Source organism: Carassius carassius, chromosome 20 (assembly GCF_963082965.1).
Source record: "Carassius carassius chromosome 20, fCarCar2.1, whole genome shotgun sequence".
NCBI lineage: Eukaryota > Metazoa > Chordata > Actinopteri > Cypriniformes > Cyprinidae > Carassius > Carassius carassius.
This window is the reverse complement of record NC_081774.1, coordinates 17,370,454-17,387,308: the sequence shown is the minus strand read 5'-3', so window position 1 is coordinate 17,387,308 and position 16,855 is coordinate 17,370,454. Positions and strand designations below refer to the sequence as shown.

Below are 16,855 nucleotides of genomic sequence, written 5' to 3'. Positions count from 1 at the left end.
GGGCTTGATAGGCTAGATCGGTCTTTTGAAATCCCACATAACTACTATGATGGATGAAAATACCTGCTTGTTCGTTTAACATTTTCGTTCTCTGTGTGAACCGCATACACGCTGTTTTTCCACCCTGCCCATTTTTGTTTCCGATAGTGACCGTGGCCCATGCACGGCTGAGCGTCTGCTGCTCATTGTCCTGTTGGCGGTGGATGGTCATATTCTAGTCGTAACATAATGTTTATATACAGTTTAACCGTGTGTATGGAGCGTCTGTTATGACTGTGTCATTGTTATCTTTCATTTTGAAATCTTTGTCAACAAAATCTAGTTAGTGTACTCAATAGTAGGCTAATTTTGTAGTGAAAAGTTATAAGGGCGTTGAGGTCAAACTAGCTTTTTTGATACTTATTTGTAATATAAGCAAAACTAAATGATTTTAAAGAAAAAGTGTATTTAAAAGCATGTACAAGTTGAACTGTGCAAATATTAGCTTATTTAAAAAGTTTTACATATTAAGAAATAAACGGTGCTTTAATATGTGTATGTATCTAATTAAATTGATGAATGCTCACATGAAGAAAAGGCTGTTTTATGCTGCATAGAGAGGGACGCCTCTTCATGGGTGCTGCCATGTTGATGTCACATGACCAGACTTTGTTATGTATGTGAGTGGGTAACTATTTATACTAATAGCATGTTTACTGCCTAAAACCATCAATGATGACCTGCAGCTCCCATATGCTGACGAAAAATAAACATTGTGAGTGCACGGTCAAATTGCCTTTATTCAACAAACTGCCATCGAAAACCATATAAGGAATAAAATGAAACAAAATGAATGAAAATGAAAATTCTGTCATTAATTACTCACCCTCATGTCGTTCCAAACCTGTAAGACCTTTGTTCATCCTCAGAACACAAATGAAGATATTTTGAAAACTACCACATTCAATGTTGATTCAGTTACACCAGGTCTAACGAAATGTTTTCGTAAACTCAAATTGTTAGGTTGTGTTCCAGTACTAGGGACATTAACAGACCATCATTATAGATGGGTTTCATAATATTGAGTGTTGTGAAAACGGAGAATTTTTGCCTTTAACAAGAACAAACGTTTTCTTTCCACAGTAACCGGAACAAGAGGAAGAGTTTGGCTCCCTCACCTACTCTATCAAGACCGCTCTCACCCCTTCCTTTGCCAACTGGTAGCTATAATTACTTATTTTAGCTTCTCTCTCAATTATGATAATGACGTTTGATTTACACTGTGCTTGATGATAAATACAGGGTAGCATAACATGCTTGCAAATCCAGCCCACTGTTTGAATATACCAATGCCAGTAACTGTCAACAAAGCCCGGCAAATGAGTGCCAGGCAATACAGAACCACTTGAGCATCCATTAACTCAGTAAAACAACCATGATATGCATGGTGATCACAGAAGGTGTGTTTCCTACAGGCAGCAGTCCGTTGGACAGTCCCAGAAATGTCTCCAGCAGTCCTTCGGTCAATTTTCCATTCATACGTAGGTAAGAGCTGAGCAGAATGAGACTGCATACTACAAACATTTCCAAATGTATTCACATTAGTCGTTTTTGTAATATCTCATATCTGCCCTTTCATAATGCCAGTATAAAAGCAAGGAATGAGTGGAAAGGTTTTAGCTGGCCAATAAGATTCTGCATTCGCTGCAGCTGCCCTCAAGGCTGTAATGTAGATGGGAAGCTTGGCATTTGTCACAGCAATTATAGTGCAGTCAGCATGTAGCCTCATTACTTTACGCTGCCATGATTATGTACTGAGGCTCCATCCACTTTTATTAATGCTTGTTTGAAATGTTGGGACCCTATCAGCCTCCTTTTAGAGCTCAATGAAGATTGAATGAGTTGTTTATGGTTGTGTTTTTAATGTGCCCCAAAAGCATGCATCTATGTGTGGATAAATGATTCAACTGGGTAGAGGTCATGTAAGATCTTGAAAGAAGTGAAATGTGTTAAAGTTTTGATATTTTATTACAATTTTCTATTAGTCAGGCTGTTAGTGTATTTTTTTAAATTGAAATAGCTATCTTTTTTTTATTACATGAATAATAAAATATGTAAAATTACAAACCACATAAAAAATGTATGGGTTAGTAAGAGTTAAAAAAAAAAAAAGAAATTAATACTTTTATTTAGCAAGAATGCATTAATTTGGTGACAGTAACAGCATAATGTAATAAAATGTTTTCATTTAAAATGAATGCTGTTCTTATAAATGTTTACACAAAAATATTAAGCAGCACAACTGATAACATTGATGATAAGACAAGAAATGTGTCTTGATCAGCAAATCAGCATATTAGACTGATTTCTGAACAATCATGTGACACTGAAGACTGGATTAATGGCTGCTGAAATACCAGCTTTGCTATTACAGGAAAAAGAATTACAATTTAAAATATGTTAGAATTAGGGTTGGGAACCGAGTACCGGTTATTATTCAGGAACTGTGAGCAATTTCTAATTTTCGGTTGCGAAAACGGTTCTGGTGCGACACGTGACCAAGCGCTGTGAGCAGCCTTGCGCCGGTGTTCTGATGATTCGGCGTTTCCCAAAACGAATAACAGAAATGCCACCCTGCCTCTTTAAATACTGAGCACATTGTTCCGGAATCAGAACCTGAAAATTTGTATACTGTAATATAGGTTTAATTTGGACATTGCCAACCTTTAAATTAAGTTGACAGTAAGTTATAAACAGTATTGAGCATTGAGTAGTTGAGTATTGTGCATTTTTGCTTTTTTTTAAAAATAGTTTAATGATTGTAATGGAACCGGAATCTGAACCGGAACCATTAGGGGGAACCGGAAATGGAAAATTTCTAACGATTCCCAACCCTAGTAAGAATAGGGAGCATTTATTTTAAATTGTAGTAACATTTCACTGTATAACTATCTTTCATATGTTTGTTTTTTGATTAAATGAATGCAACCTGGGTGAGCATAAGAGACTTCTTTCAAAAAAAATGTAATTATATATATATATATATATATATATATATATATATATATATATATATATATATATATATATATCTGGTGATATGAACAATTTTAGTGCATATGGTAGTGCATATTAATTTAATATGGCTGATTGAAGTTGTTGATGTTGTTCAGTTATCTCAATGGAGATTCCTTAACGTCATGTTTTCTTGTGTCTCTATCCCTTTTTAGACCAGACACACGAAGGTGGTCTGTGGCGTCTGTCTCCTCTGGGTATGGAACCAATCCTCCCAGTTCTGCTGTTTCAGTGAGTGGGCCTCTCTCAACTCTCCTGAAAAGACCCTCTTTGTTTTCCTTTTCTTGAGCCATCATTCCAGTTCATCTGCAGTGTTTTTCTTTATGTATTCAAACTATGCACAGAGCAGATGTGTTTAAACCATCGTATATTAAATGTGTTATCTGTAGATTGTTTGATTTTGCTTTTGGAGTGCACTTCAACTGCAGTACTAGTGCAGCTAGTTGAAAAAGAGAGTAACAAGTACACAGCATGCTAGATTTCTTTATTAATATTGATGCACTATACGGTGTTAATGTAGTCAGAGTCTGGAAGATTCACATTCCTGAAAAAGTGTCATGGAAATAAATAAAATTTTATAGGGGTCATATGATGTTGCTAAAAAGAAAATTATTTTTTGTATTTGGTGTAATGAACTGTGTTTATGCGGTTTAAGGTAAAAAAAAAACACATTATTTTCCATTTACTGTACATTATTGTTTCTCCTTTATGCCCCACCTTTCTGAAACGCATCAATTTTTACAAAGGTCATCAGTCTGAAAAGCAAGGTGTGCTCTGATTGGCTAGCTATCCAGTGTGTTGTGATTGGCTGAATGCCTTAAGCATGTGAAGGAAATGCTACGCCCTTACCACACTGTGATGCTGTGTCCTGTCAGGATGAGACAAAACCAATAAAACCCATTACAATCGAAGCATTTGTTGCATCCAGTGGGAACATAATTACTGATAATAATCGCTTATCGTTGCATATCATGCTGGGTTAACACAAAACCATGTCTGCATTTGTGATTGGAGAAATGACAAACAATAAGTGCTACCCTACACTGGTCAAAACTCATGTTTGAATTCTCAGTGGCAAATTCTTTAAATATGAAAACATACTTACAGACTGTAGGTCAGAAGCACGAGGCTGTCCTTACAAAGTTGGAATTGCCCCACATAAAACAGCCTTGTAGGTTACTCTGCCTGTTTCAGGAAACAAACCTCTGTAAAATGCGCTGCACACATTTGAATATTTGCGTTGCACTGTTCTGGAACAGTGTTGTAAATAAAACTTAACCACTGATTTTTAGTTGTGTCCTCTTTTGGAAGACCGAATAAAGTGGTTTTGCTTTCACGACGAAAGACACATCATCTCCACAACATGGAGGCTTTGGCAACAATACTACAGTGAGAATAAAAGTTATGCCTTCTTTCTTTGCGTATAAATTTGGGCAGTGTTGGGCAAATCTTCCCACACAGTGACGTAGACGTAAAGGCATGTTTAAATTAGGTGTTTTAAGGGGGAGTGGACAAGTCTTAACTTTTATAAAGAATATCTCTTTGGATTTGAGACTTTAGTCTTTGCAACTTTAGGGATCTTATCTATTCGCGAACAGCTTGTAACACTCCAAAGAGAAAGGAAAACTTGAAGTTGTGTCATATGACCACTTTAAAAAGTCACGGAAAAGATGGGGAATTTTGTTAATTTTATTATAGGTTCTGTTCTAAATTATAATTGGCTAGATAGTGCATGCTATAAAATTATGTTAAAATCATAATAGTAATCAAACTGATTATACCCTGTCCTTGCCATGCAAATAGCCTTGGAATTCATAGAATTCCATTGGTCAGTGTCATTGTTATTTAACCTGTAGTAATTTAACTATTGGGTTGACCATTGTGGGTAATTCTCAGCAGTGAAAATTGATTAATTTCATTGATTTATTTTCAAGGAAATCGTACAAAAAAGCCCCTTTCTCTGTTTTGAAATGATATATCGCCTTTCATGGCTCATGCGATGAGGTCAGTTTTGTTTAACAATGTCCTATTGAGCTAGTGTGAGTGAAGACTTTATTCAGAGGGAAGCTGTGAAGCTTCTCTGGTTTCCTCCTTCCAGCACTGGTCCTGTCATGTGCTCTTCTGCTTATTCTCTTTTCCCAAGATTTTCAGTCTTAAATTACCACCTATACCACAGACAGCTACAGAACAGAATGGAAAGCGTCCCGTCCTGTAGTTCTCTTGTATAAGATGTCTTGCTCTAATCATAAGCTTTAGACTGTCAGATGCTCACCACTTGTGTTTCATGCAAGCTTAGCATACGTGCCCCGCCTTGCTATGCAGAATTTTGTATATTCATTGCTAAACAACTGTTGTTATATTTTTACACATCCATAATGTTAGGTTGACGCAACAGGCACACGTGAATGTGATTTGTTGTCTGAATCTGGCTGTGTTTCTGTCTCTCTCGCTCTTTGTTCTGCATTAGTCTTCCTCCTCCTCACAGGAGCTCCTGCACCAGCTGCCCTCCCAGCCCACCCCAGATGACCTCCATCGCCTCTTCAAGCATTTCAGGAGCTCAGAGAGTGTGGCAGATGAGGATGGACAGCCCTCGCCTTTCCGTCCTCGCTCACGGAGCCTTAGGTCTCTGTTTGTTGTAGAAAAAAAAACACGATTTGGAGAAAATCAGCTGAATGTGAAATGCTGCATTTTCATCAAGATCTTAAAATTCACTTTACTGGTGAAGAAAATAAACTGGTGTACTAGTGTGAAATCTTATTTCTAACTCTTGAATTTCATGAAGTGAATAAGGATGAAAGATTAGTTTGGCTTGACTTGCTTTTATACAGTCAGGGGGAAAAGTTTGCTAACACCGTATTTTAATTAGCTAATGCTTGACACATTTGGCATGGCTAATCTATACAGATTTAATGTTTCAAGCAATGATTAATTTCTCTGGCAAACTGGAAAGAAATTCAAAAATATGACCCAATAATATTAAACTACTTTAGTAAGTTTACTTTAGCAGATATTTATCTTTCATTTTATAACCTTTACGCCTTTCACATTACTAGGAAATTTATAGGAAAAGATTTTGGAAGATTTTTTTCATGTAATTCCAATGAATGGGGTTTGAAGCTTTAGAGTGGAGGCAAAAGTGTTATACAATTTGGTCATATTCCTCACACAAAGTTATCATAAGATCTCTGGAGACTTCAAATATACTGCACAACATTGTTATTTTAGTATATTTTTATTTACTATTATTGTATTTATTAATATTTAGAATAATGTATGTAATGAAATGAGGGTCAGTAAAGAATGACAGAATTTTATTTTGTGAGGTAAACTATTCCTTTAATGTTATTTGTTTGTGTAAAATTATAAAAGTAGATGTGATCAATATGATGTTACTGAAGTATTGTTTTTTTTTTGTAGCCCTGGGCGGACATGTGGCTCTTTTGATAACGAGATTGTGATGATGAATCACGTCTACAAAGAACGGTTTCCAAAGGTAATTGAGCTCTGATATTTACATTTTTTTTTCTTTCATCATGGATGTGGACGCCATGTCATGTCATCACACATTGTTTACTTTGGTTAAATTGTGGCGGTGGGGAAATTGATGGCCTGGTTGGTCCAAACAAAACAAAACCACAATTGTCCCCTACGCAGTCTCACAGTGTTTTCTCACTCTGGCAGGCTACGGCTCAGATGGAGGGGCGTTTGCTGGCAGTGATGGCAGACTACTCCCCAGACAGAGCTCCTCCTCTTGCTGATGGAGTGTTGGGCTTCATTCAACACCAGCTGGTTGAGCTAGTCCGAGACTGTCTGGAGAAGTCCAGAAAGGGGCTCATCACATCCTGCTACTTTGTGGAACTTCAGGCAAAATTAGAGAATTTCCTACATGAGGTAGAAACATATTCCATGCCTGTAATGAAGTAAAAAGAAAATGAGAGATGTATTATGTTCACATTTACATCTGTTAAAAAAGGTTTGTTTACATAGATCTAGATCGCAATGTCACAAAAAGACCTGAATTTTATTACTCCATACTGGTATTTCACCAAAAAAAAAAATAATAATTCTTGAATAATTTAGGTTAAGTCCTAATGAAAATAATTAATATAAAAACAGTACTGTACACCTCTGTTCAAATCTTTGCAAATGATTATATTTATATATTAATTTATTTTAAGAAATTCATATTTCTACAAAAAGGACACATTACATTAAAGCCATTTATAATGTTACAAATCTATTTAACATAAATGCTGTTTTTACAAAAAATTATAAAGCAGCACAAATAATAAGAAATGTTTCTTGAGCACCAAATACAATCATACTGACCCCAGACTTTCGAACAGTAGTGTATGTCAGCTGAATTAAGGTGGCTAAACAAGAAATTCAAGAAATGTGTCAACAAAAAAATGGTTACAATCATCAGAACCAATATCTCTAAAATAATAAATAACTTAAAAAAAAATTGAAAAATATCCAGATTAAGTAAACCATACCCAGGGTATTTGGGACTTGGTATTTATAATATTTAAAAGCAGTAAAAACTTAAATTATAACAGTAAAATCATGACATAAAAATCAAATCGATGCTGTCAGAGTTTGACTGTAAATTGTCAACATTTGATTTTACAGAGTTGACTGTTTACTAGAGTTTATCAGAGCTACTTAAGCCAAAGCAATGAAAGGTTTTATTTTTCTGTTGTTTCAGTAATATTAGCTATGTAAAATGCCACGGCATGTGTTTTAGACTGCCTTTAAAGGAACACTTCACTATTTTTGAAAATAGCATCATTTTCCAACTCCCCTAGAGTTAAACAGTTGACAGGGCTTAAAGTTTTGTGTCACCATGCCGGATTTCTGCAGAACTGAATATCTGCGGTTTGGCTGCGGAAAAAATTATCCTACTTAAAAAAAATGTTGACTGATATCACTTTTGAGTTACTTTTAATTATATGTAAGTGTATTTGTATGATAGCACTAACTGTAAAGTGTAATGGGGTAATCAAAATAGCCTTTTTTACTCGATTAGTGTTTGCTTTTTTTATTTTCATTTTTAGTTTAGTAACTTAAACCTCTATTTAAATTTTTTTTTTTTATTGCAAAGTTAACCGTAAACAGTAAAAAAAACTGTAAACTGTTTAAACGCCACGCTCATGGTACTGAAAAAAAAAATTGCAAGGTTGGCATGTCTGTAGTATCCAATTGTAGAGTCAGAGCCCTGATGAATGGAGAAGCCCGGCAAAAAGCTGCAAGGAGCAGTGGTCAAAGATGTTCATCTAGGGCATATTAACTTAGAAAAGCTAATTATAAATCCACGGAGCTTTGTAAACAGCTCAGAGTAATCATGTCATTTCCATAAGAACCATATGATTGCCACAACAAATTCACCGGGATTTTTGAAAAGGTCCTGTTCCCTCATGATCTATTAATGGTTACTTATCGGTAATTTACCAGTACTGTATGTCTGAAAGGGACTAAACTCTTCCTCTGTATACGCTGTGAATTTGAATTGCCTCATATGGAAAAAAATTATCTCACTAGATTTGTAATGTGAATTGCCAATACAGGAGGACATCAACCTATGTCTAAATATGCCATGTACATCGCGATTTCAAAATGAACATTTCTGCCCTTGGCCAAATATTAAAATGTAATGGATTTAAAGGGTAACTAAACCCCTGGTCAGAGCCTGACTCCACCCACTGGCAATATTTGAAAAATGCTGAAAAGTGGGCAGAGCACAGCGGAGATAGAGGGGACGAACCTAGGACGGGGCTGACCGGGTGGGGCGTGAACCTGAGACCCGCAGTGAAGGATTAATTGACAGCTGCTGTCAATTCATCTGAAGTAGAGGACTTTTCTCCCCCACCTTCACCTGAAGTGGAGGATGCCGAGGTGTCTGTGGACACAGGGCCAGGGCCTGAGCCATATCAATTCGAGCCGCTTAACTCCCGCATCGCGATCGACATCCGACGATGCTAGCAAAGCAGCCGTGCAAGAGATAATGGGGCCCATCTCTGAGTAAGGCACTGCGTTGCTTTTCAGCGCAAGCTGTGTGGAGAAGCCCATTTCTACCTCCATTGCATTGGTGAAGCAATCCCGCGTAAAATGCAGTTTGCACACTCCAGCTCTAGACGGGAACTCGCGGTCTTCCAGGCCAAGGAAAACTATGCAGCCCAGCAGTGCTGTTGCAACCAGCAACACTACACCTACGTACCATCCTGACCACTGTAAATAAATCTACGCTAACTTGAAGCTATCCTAACTGATGCAATACTATGCTACTAACTAACTATGCTTCTAACAATACTAACGTTACACTAACAACTATGCTAATGAACTACATAGGCTACACGAAATAATCGAAATAATTATTTAAATGGTATGCTAAATAGATGCTATAATACTCTATCCTGGTCGTTTTCAATACTCGCAATTCCAACTCCTGACTACAGTGATTTTGACGGAACAAGATGGTTTTATACTGCCAAGGGCGTGGTAGCTCGTACCAAGGGCGTGGTGAGCTGGAAACCTGCCACCGATTACGTCAACTGCCGCCGCAAACATCCAATAGGAAAAATCAACTGCAGTAGCCACCGTTCAACCTGAAGACGTTTTTACACCATATATTGTAGAATTAAAACACTTTATACTCGAATGTCAAAAAAGTTACTCGAATCAATGAACAGCACTAATAAAGCCCCATTCTTACAGATCATTAACTAAAAAAAGTTGGTTTAGTGTTTAGTTACTCTTTAAACATTGTTTAATCAAGCTGTAAAGTGAAATGTCACCAGTCCGTTGGCTCTCTGCAGGTATTGATTTTAATGCATAATTTACTTAAGTTAGTTTTGTTTATAATATGTAGAGGAATATTACATTATGTATTTTAACAGTTTTTTACAATACAATCATGTAATTTTTGTCAAGAAAATGTTGTCACGTTCTAGTGAACCAAGTATCTTTATTTTGTCTCCTTTCGTGAGCTAAGTGTATTGTAAGGGTTAAAGTTGCCATAGTAATTGCATGCTTTGCATGTGCTGCCCGCCCCCAGAAAAAAGTTTTGCTTTAACCCCTGAGTTGAGTTTTGCCATTTTCGAATCCATTCAGCTGATCTCCAGGTCTGGTTGTAGCACTTTTGATTAGCTTAGCATAGATCATTGAATCTGATTAGACCGTAAGCAACTCGTTCAGTTGTACCCTCGTACCATGATTGCAGCAGGTGCAGTGATATTACGCAGTGCCTGAAAATAGTAGCGGTGTATGGTACAATTATAAAATTAAACTGTGAACCTTTAAAGTAGGGTCTAATAAATAAATAAATAAATATTTATTTTTGTATTTAAAAAAAATACATTTTATATGAACTATACATTTAACTAAAGGATCCTACAAGCACTTTTTACATTTTAATTTTTATTTATTGCTAAAGATTGCATATGGTGGAGTGTTCTTAAGTTTGACTGCATCATATAATAATTGCTGTTAATAGAGTTCCTCGTCTGTTTGATTATGTCTTTAATTGGTTTTTCCGTACATTTCTGCCATGACTACTAAATATTGTAGAAACTTAAGTTTCTGTAAAGTTGCTTTCCAACAATTTGTAGTAAGCGCTATACAAATAAACTTGAATTGAATGGTGTTCTTAATGACAGCTTTCCTAAAAATATATCCTATTCCTAAAATAAAAAATATCCCAATATATCGTCTTGCTGACAGTACCGCAGTGTATCGTAACATATTGTATCGGAACACATGTATCGTGATACGTATCATATCGCCAGATTCTTGGCAATACACAGCCCAAGAAAATAGGCTATCTTCTGCCAACATAACCAATGTGACCACCTGCTTGGACAGGGAGCGCGCCTTCCGTTGGAAGTTTATTTTCGGGCGCTGCGTAATATCATTGTGCCTGGTGCAACCATGTTACGGCAGCAAAGTAACGCTGGAATGAGGGTATCGTTCCTAGCCATATCGGCTGCATCACTAATACTGCCTTCTTTATAAAAGCATTTTTACTGACTGATTACTGACTGAGAGCCTTATTGCTCCAGACATAAGACCCCTGAAGTCCTGAGTGATTATTTTAATAACCACTGTTCCTGTCATATTCCATCTGAAAATGACATTCAGCAAACTGCTCCTCTGAAGCACTTCAGTATCTTCGTTTTATGGAAATATGTTGTATCTATACAGGCACATGTTACCATGTGTTTGTTTTAAAATAAACTGGAAGCTTTCATTCCACATAGCAAGCTGCTGTTGTCATGTGCAGTTTTTCAGGAAAGAGGCTGAAGAGAAAGCAGCAGTATTGCACACTAGTCATCTGCAGTGTTTGTGTGCCCAGGCAGTCATGTCGAAGCTGGAGGGATGGATGGTTAATTAGGGCAAGTGAGAGACTGTTTTGTCTCTCTAAGGAGCTTTTGCTTCATGGTTCTGAAGTCATGAATAGCAAATGAAGGGAAGAAGCTGATTAAATTAAGCAAGAGGAAACAGGCCGTGGTGCAACAAATTCCATTTACCTTTCCAAGTGGCTTGCTTATGGCAGGTTTATATATATAATTTTAAATGAATGACATTGGAAAAGAGCTGCAACATTCATAGTTTTATTTTGTGTTCTGCACAAAAAATGTTTTAAAGTGACATGAAGGTGAATTGTAAATGACAAATATGTCATTTTTGGTGAGCTATTCCTTTAAATGACTTGTTTGTCTGAAATGTCATTGGGAGCTTGAGGGGGTTTTATGGTCTTGTTCTATGATTACTTCTCTGTGTCCTTTCACAGTAAATTGGGTCACTCATTTCTGTAACTTCTACAGTTTGAGATCTGACTCTTGGTTATGTATACCAAATTTTATGCAAAAGTGTAGGTTGTTTTGTTTTGTGCTCAAAGTTTATTTGCATTGGCCCTGAGTGTGTGTGTTTTTTTTACCCACAGGCATATGAGCGCTCTGAGAGTGAGGAAGTGACTGTAATTAACAAACTCGTGAAGAAGATTCTAATCATTATTTCCAGACCAGCAAGACTACTGGAATGTCTGGTAAAAAGATGATTAAACACTGTGATTCTGTACTAGGAGGAATTTATATTTATCACATGGAAACCATATTTTCTCTTTTGGGTCCAATACCAATTTTAATTTATGGTTTTGAAAAGTATATATAGAGAGATACAGCTTTAACAATGTCTGATTACTGGATACCAACTAGACAAATTTAGATTTGATGAGAAATAAATTAATTGTAAAATGAATAAATATTCTCAATTTCTATTATATATATATATATATATATATATATATATATATATATATATATAATATTTATACACGTACATACATGTACTAGAAACTACCTGCAAAGCTACAGCACTGTTAAAGGTTTTAGGCACTTGTGTAATAATGCTTTAAAATGAGGATGCTGTCAAAATAATGTCATAAAGATTTTATTTTATAAATTAATTTCTTTTAACTACATTAAATCAACATTTGGCATGAGCATCATTTGCGTTTAAAGCAGCTTTCTTTGATATAGGTGCACTTGCTCATTGTTTTTCAGGCAGCTTTGCAGGTAGGTTTCTTGAAGCATCTTGGAGACATTGCCACAGTTCTCCTGGATTTAGTTCTGTCTCAGTTTGTTCTGTTTCTTCATGTTATTCCAGACATAAAATATATGTAAATCCTAAGCAGAATGTTGAGGGTTCCATAGCATTTTGAAAACCACCTGTGGAATATTAATCAACCTTTTGTTATTAATTACATCGTGAAGACTGGGACTCAGTCTAATGCTATTTATGTAATGCTGACACACCATGTTTCTTTTAACCATCAGGAGTTTGACCCTGAGGAGTTTTATCAGCGTCTTGAAGTTGCAGAAGACCATGCGAAAATTGGCCAGGGCATCAAGACTGATATCCCCCGATACATCATCAGCCAACTGGGTCTCACCCGAGATCCCCTGGAGGGTATAATTATGATTTATCTAGCACCTCACCCTTAAATTATACTTTTTTTGTCTATGTTGTAAAGGGTAATTTAATGTTAGCCTTAGGCAAACAAGGGATTGAGTTTTCTCTTGTCTCTTGGTTCAGACATGGTACATCTTGAGCACAACTCAGGCAGCCCAAGCAGAGAACTGGGTGACACTTCAGAGGTAAGAAAATAAATCAAAGCTTGACAAAATCTTAGAATGGCTCACTGTTTCTCAACAATGCTGGAGGTCTCATACTTTTCTTTCCAAGTGGTTCAAGCTTAGAATTTCTTTCTCAGCCAAGGAGCAAACTATTTCAGAAGTCTGTGTTTCAAAAGTGTAATTGCTGTAAAATGAAATAGCAAATGTGCATTGCAGTAATATTGGTGCAAATTGAACCCATATGCGTGTAGTAAAAGCTTAACTTTTTATTTCAAATTAACTTTTAACTTTCTATCATTTTACTTACTTTGCTCAAGTCTGCCATTCTCAGAACAGCAGTACATTGTTATTGATACTGGATGGGTCACATTAAAAGCAGTTGTAAAATCTGAATGTGCTACCAATTGGGTCAAAAGATGTTTTTGAAAGTATTCATCAAGGCTGCATCTATTTAATTTCTATTTTACTCTATTATTCCATTACTAAAGTCTTCATTGTCTCATGGTGCTTTATAGGTCATTCTGATATGCTGATTTGTTGCTCAAGAAACATTTCTTATATTGAAAACCTTTTTGGTGCTTAATATTTTGATAAAAATTGTGATGCATTTTTTTTCAAAAGAACAGTATTCAACGGAAATCATTAGTAACATGTCTTCACCTTTTTTTTTAGGCAAGGTTGTATTAAATTGGAAAAATACAAATCTTATTGACCTTAAACATTTGAATGGTAGTGTACATGCATTTATATGTCAAGTTGACCTAACTGTTGTGGAGAAAAAAAACGTTTATGATCTTGACCAGTTCATGATCTTTCTAGCTTGTGACTTCTGAATTTCTGTCAAATAGATGTTGTATTGTTCTGTTCTTGAGGGTTTTCGGTGTCATATTTTGTGTCCTAGAATCGGCCTGGAACCACAACGCCTCGAAGAAAACCTCTGGAAAGAGACTTTGAGACTATAAAGCTCATCAGTAATGGGGCTTATGGGTGAGCTTACAGTTACTACTTTTTTCTTTAGAGAAGGAATAGACTGTTTTAGAATCACATGAATTTAGATCTTCAGTTAATGAAAGGCTGGAATACACTATACAACTTTCGTCTAGAGTTTTTTTTCTCAGTTTGAATTTGGGCGAGGTCTACTCTAGTTGTGGAAAGTCAGATCAAGTCTCCAAATTTTGAACAGTCAGAGATGACATTTAATAAAAAATGACATGGGTTATGATTCTTTCTCTCACCATTTACAAAGGCAACAAGTGTCTGATTTTAAAACTGTTGAGATTTGAAATGTTTTGTTGTGTATTCCAGCCTTAAAAATCTTAATCAGCTTTGATCCTGATTCGAGTGTTGACTTGCAGGGCTGTTTACCTGGTAAGGCATCGTGGGACACGGCAGCGATTTGCCATGAAAAAGATCAACCGGCAGAACTTGATCCTGAGGAACCAGATCCAGCAGGTGTTTGTGGAGCGAGACATCCTGACGTTTGCAGAGAACCCTTTTGTGGTCAGCATGTTCTGCTCCTTTGAGACACGACGGCACCTCTGCATGGTCATGGAGTATGTGGAGGGTGAGTCAGAAGATTGATGTGTTGTTGCAAATATGTTCCTTGATCTAATCTTATGACACACACATGCGTCATTCCTCGTGTATACAGTCGTGAGTCTGCAGCTGTAATGTTTTAATATGAAACTGTCTTTGCAGGTGGAGATTGTGCAAATTTGCTGAAGAATATGGGTCCCTTGCCGGTGGACATGGCCAGAATGTACTTTGCAGAGACTGTTCTGGCACTAGAATATCTTCATAATTATGGTATCGTGCACAGGGATCTCAAACCTGACAAGTAAGAGCTGCTTGATGATGTAATCCTGAAGTTATCCATGACTCCACATCCTGCAAACATTGCATTCACTTTGTTTGTTTCCTGTCTTCAGCTTGCTCATTACATCAATGGGGCACATTAAACTGACTGACTTCGGTCTGTCTAAAATCGGTTTAATGAACATGACCACAAACCTGTATGAAGAACACATGGAGAAAGACACAAGAGAGTTCATTGATAAACAGGTCAGTCTGCCTGTACTTTCAGCACAAATACTGTACTAGTTTAAAGGGTTCACATTTAATGGACTAGTTTTCTCTTAATTTAATCACATTATTTCTACCACATATTTTTTATTTTATTTTATTCGGAAACTTGTCAGAGTAGCATACATTTAGCTTTACTTCAAGGAAAAAAACTGTGATTTTAGAAGATTTGAGAAGTAAATGAAATGGAAGGCTTTGAGCAAATAATGATTTCAATTAGATATATTATTTTATTTTTCATTTTATTACTGCAAAGTTCCTGAAGAAAGGACAAAATGGCAACTTTTTCTTTCTTAAATTTCCTTAACTTTCATTATTGTCATTATTCCGCAATATTGTAATATTGAACAAATAAGGAGTTAAATTAGTTATGATTTTTTTTCACATGGGCTATACTATCGCTTCAGAAAAATTCTTACTTGTATTTTTTTCTTCTTTTACTGATATGGTAGCATTAAAAATGACCACAGCTTGGTTGTTCTAACATTTTGTTTAACTGAAGAAAGAAAACACAGGGGTGGAAGAATATTAGGGTTAGTAAATCATGACAGCATTTTCCATTTTGGGCGAACTTTTTCACTGTTGTTTTGTAGGTTTGTGGCACTCCAGAGTACATTGCACCAGAGGTGATCCTGAGGCAAGGTTATGGAAAACCTGTTGATTGGTGGGCCATGGGCATTATCCTGTATGAGTTCCTGGTGGGCTGTGTGCCTTTCTTTGGAGACACTCCAGAAGAGCTCTTTGGCCAGGTTGTCAGTGGTAAGAATCAAGGAATTTTAACCCCTAACCCTGAGAATTCAGTCATGATTGAAATTATTTCTGCTAAACAAGTGTAAAAGATTCCCATTGCCCTACATTGCAGAACGAATCTGAGCTGTATCTAAGCATCAGAATATCATATACTTGGAAGTGGTCTCTTTTTTGATACGGGCTCATATTTTGAAATGCTTTTAGTGCTTTACCAACAATGTAAAATTCTTCTTTATACTATTAATGTTGTGTGCATAATTCTGCATCCCTCTCACTTCATAGATGAAATTGAGTGGCCAGAGGGTGATGATGCATTGCCTCTTGAGTCTCAAGACCTCATCACAAAACTGCTGAGACAGAGTCCCAAAGAACGCTTGGGAGCTGGTGGGTGTTTTGCCAGTTTAGTCCTAATGAATGCCCATTTATCAGATTTATTTTAATATTATGTATGTGATTATTATAGTAATTATTGATATTTTGAATTAACTTTTAATTTTATATTTTGTATGGGAATCCATTTTAATATTAAGGTTTAAGTAATTCTTTTTAATATATATATATATATATATATATATATTATGTTATGTATATGTTATGTGTGTGTATGTGTATATATATATATATATATACAACCCGAATTCCGGAAAAGATGGGACGTTTTTTAAATTTTAATAAAATGAAAACTAAAAGACTTTCAAATCACATGAGCCAATATTTTATTCACAATAGAACATAGATAACATAGCAAATGTTTAAACTGAGAAAGTTTACAATTTTATGCACAAAATGAGCTCATTTCAATTTTGATTTCTGCTACAGGTCTCAAAATAGTTGGG

General features: G+C 36.1%; 1 protein-coding gene across 3 annotated transcripts in view; it reads left to right on the top strand.

The window, feature by feature from the left end:
• mast3a (microtubule associated serine/threonine kinase 3a) overlaps window positions 1-16,855 on the top strand; it is a 32,054-nt gene that overhangs the window by 6,742 nt on the left and 8,457 nt on the right. For all 3 annotated transcript variants that reach the window (XM_059501941.1, XM_059501940.1, XM_059501939.1), the window contains 15 exons: window positions 1,123-1,199; window positions 1,455-1,524; window positions 3,210-3,285; window positions 5,522-5,676; window positions 6,472-6,547; window positions 6,736-6,945; window positions 11,996-12,097; window positions 12,888-13,020; window positions 13,147-13,208; window positions 14,089-14,174; window positions 14,543-14,751; window positions 14,886-15,024; window positions 15,116-15,248; window positions 15,863-16,028; window positions 16,302-16,403. In XM_059501941.1, the coding sequence (XP_059357924.1) occupies window positions 1,123-1,199; window positions 1,455-1,524; window positions 3,210-3,285; window positions 5,522-5,676; window positions 6,472-6,547; window positions 6,736-6,945; window positions 11,996-12,097; window positions 12,888-13,020; window positions 13,147-13,208; window positions 14,089-14,174; window positions 14,543-14,751; window positions 14,886-15,024; window positions 15,116-15,248; window positions 15,863-16,028; window positions 16,302-16,403 (1,796 nt within the window). The remainder of the gene's footprint in view (window positions 1-1,122; window positions 1,200-1,454; window positions 1,525-3,209; window positions 3,286-5,521; window positions 5,677-6,471; window positions 6,548-6,735; window positions 6,946-11,995; window positions 12,098-12,887; window positions 13,021-13,146; window positions 13,209-14,088; window positions 14,175-14,542; window positions 14,752-14,885; window positions 15,025-15,115; window positions 15,249-15,862; window positions 16,029-16,301; window positions 16,404-16,855) is intronic.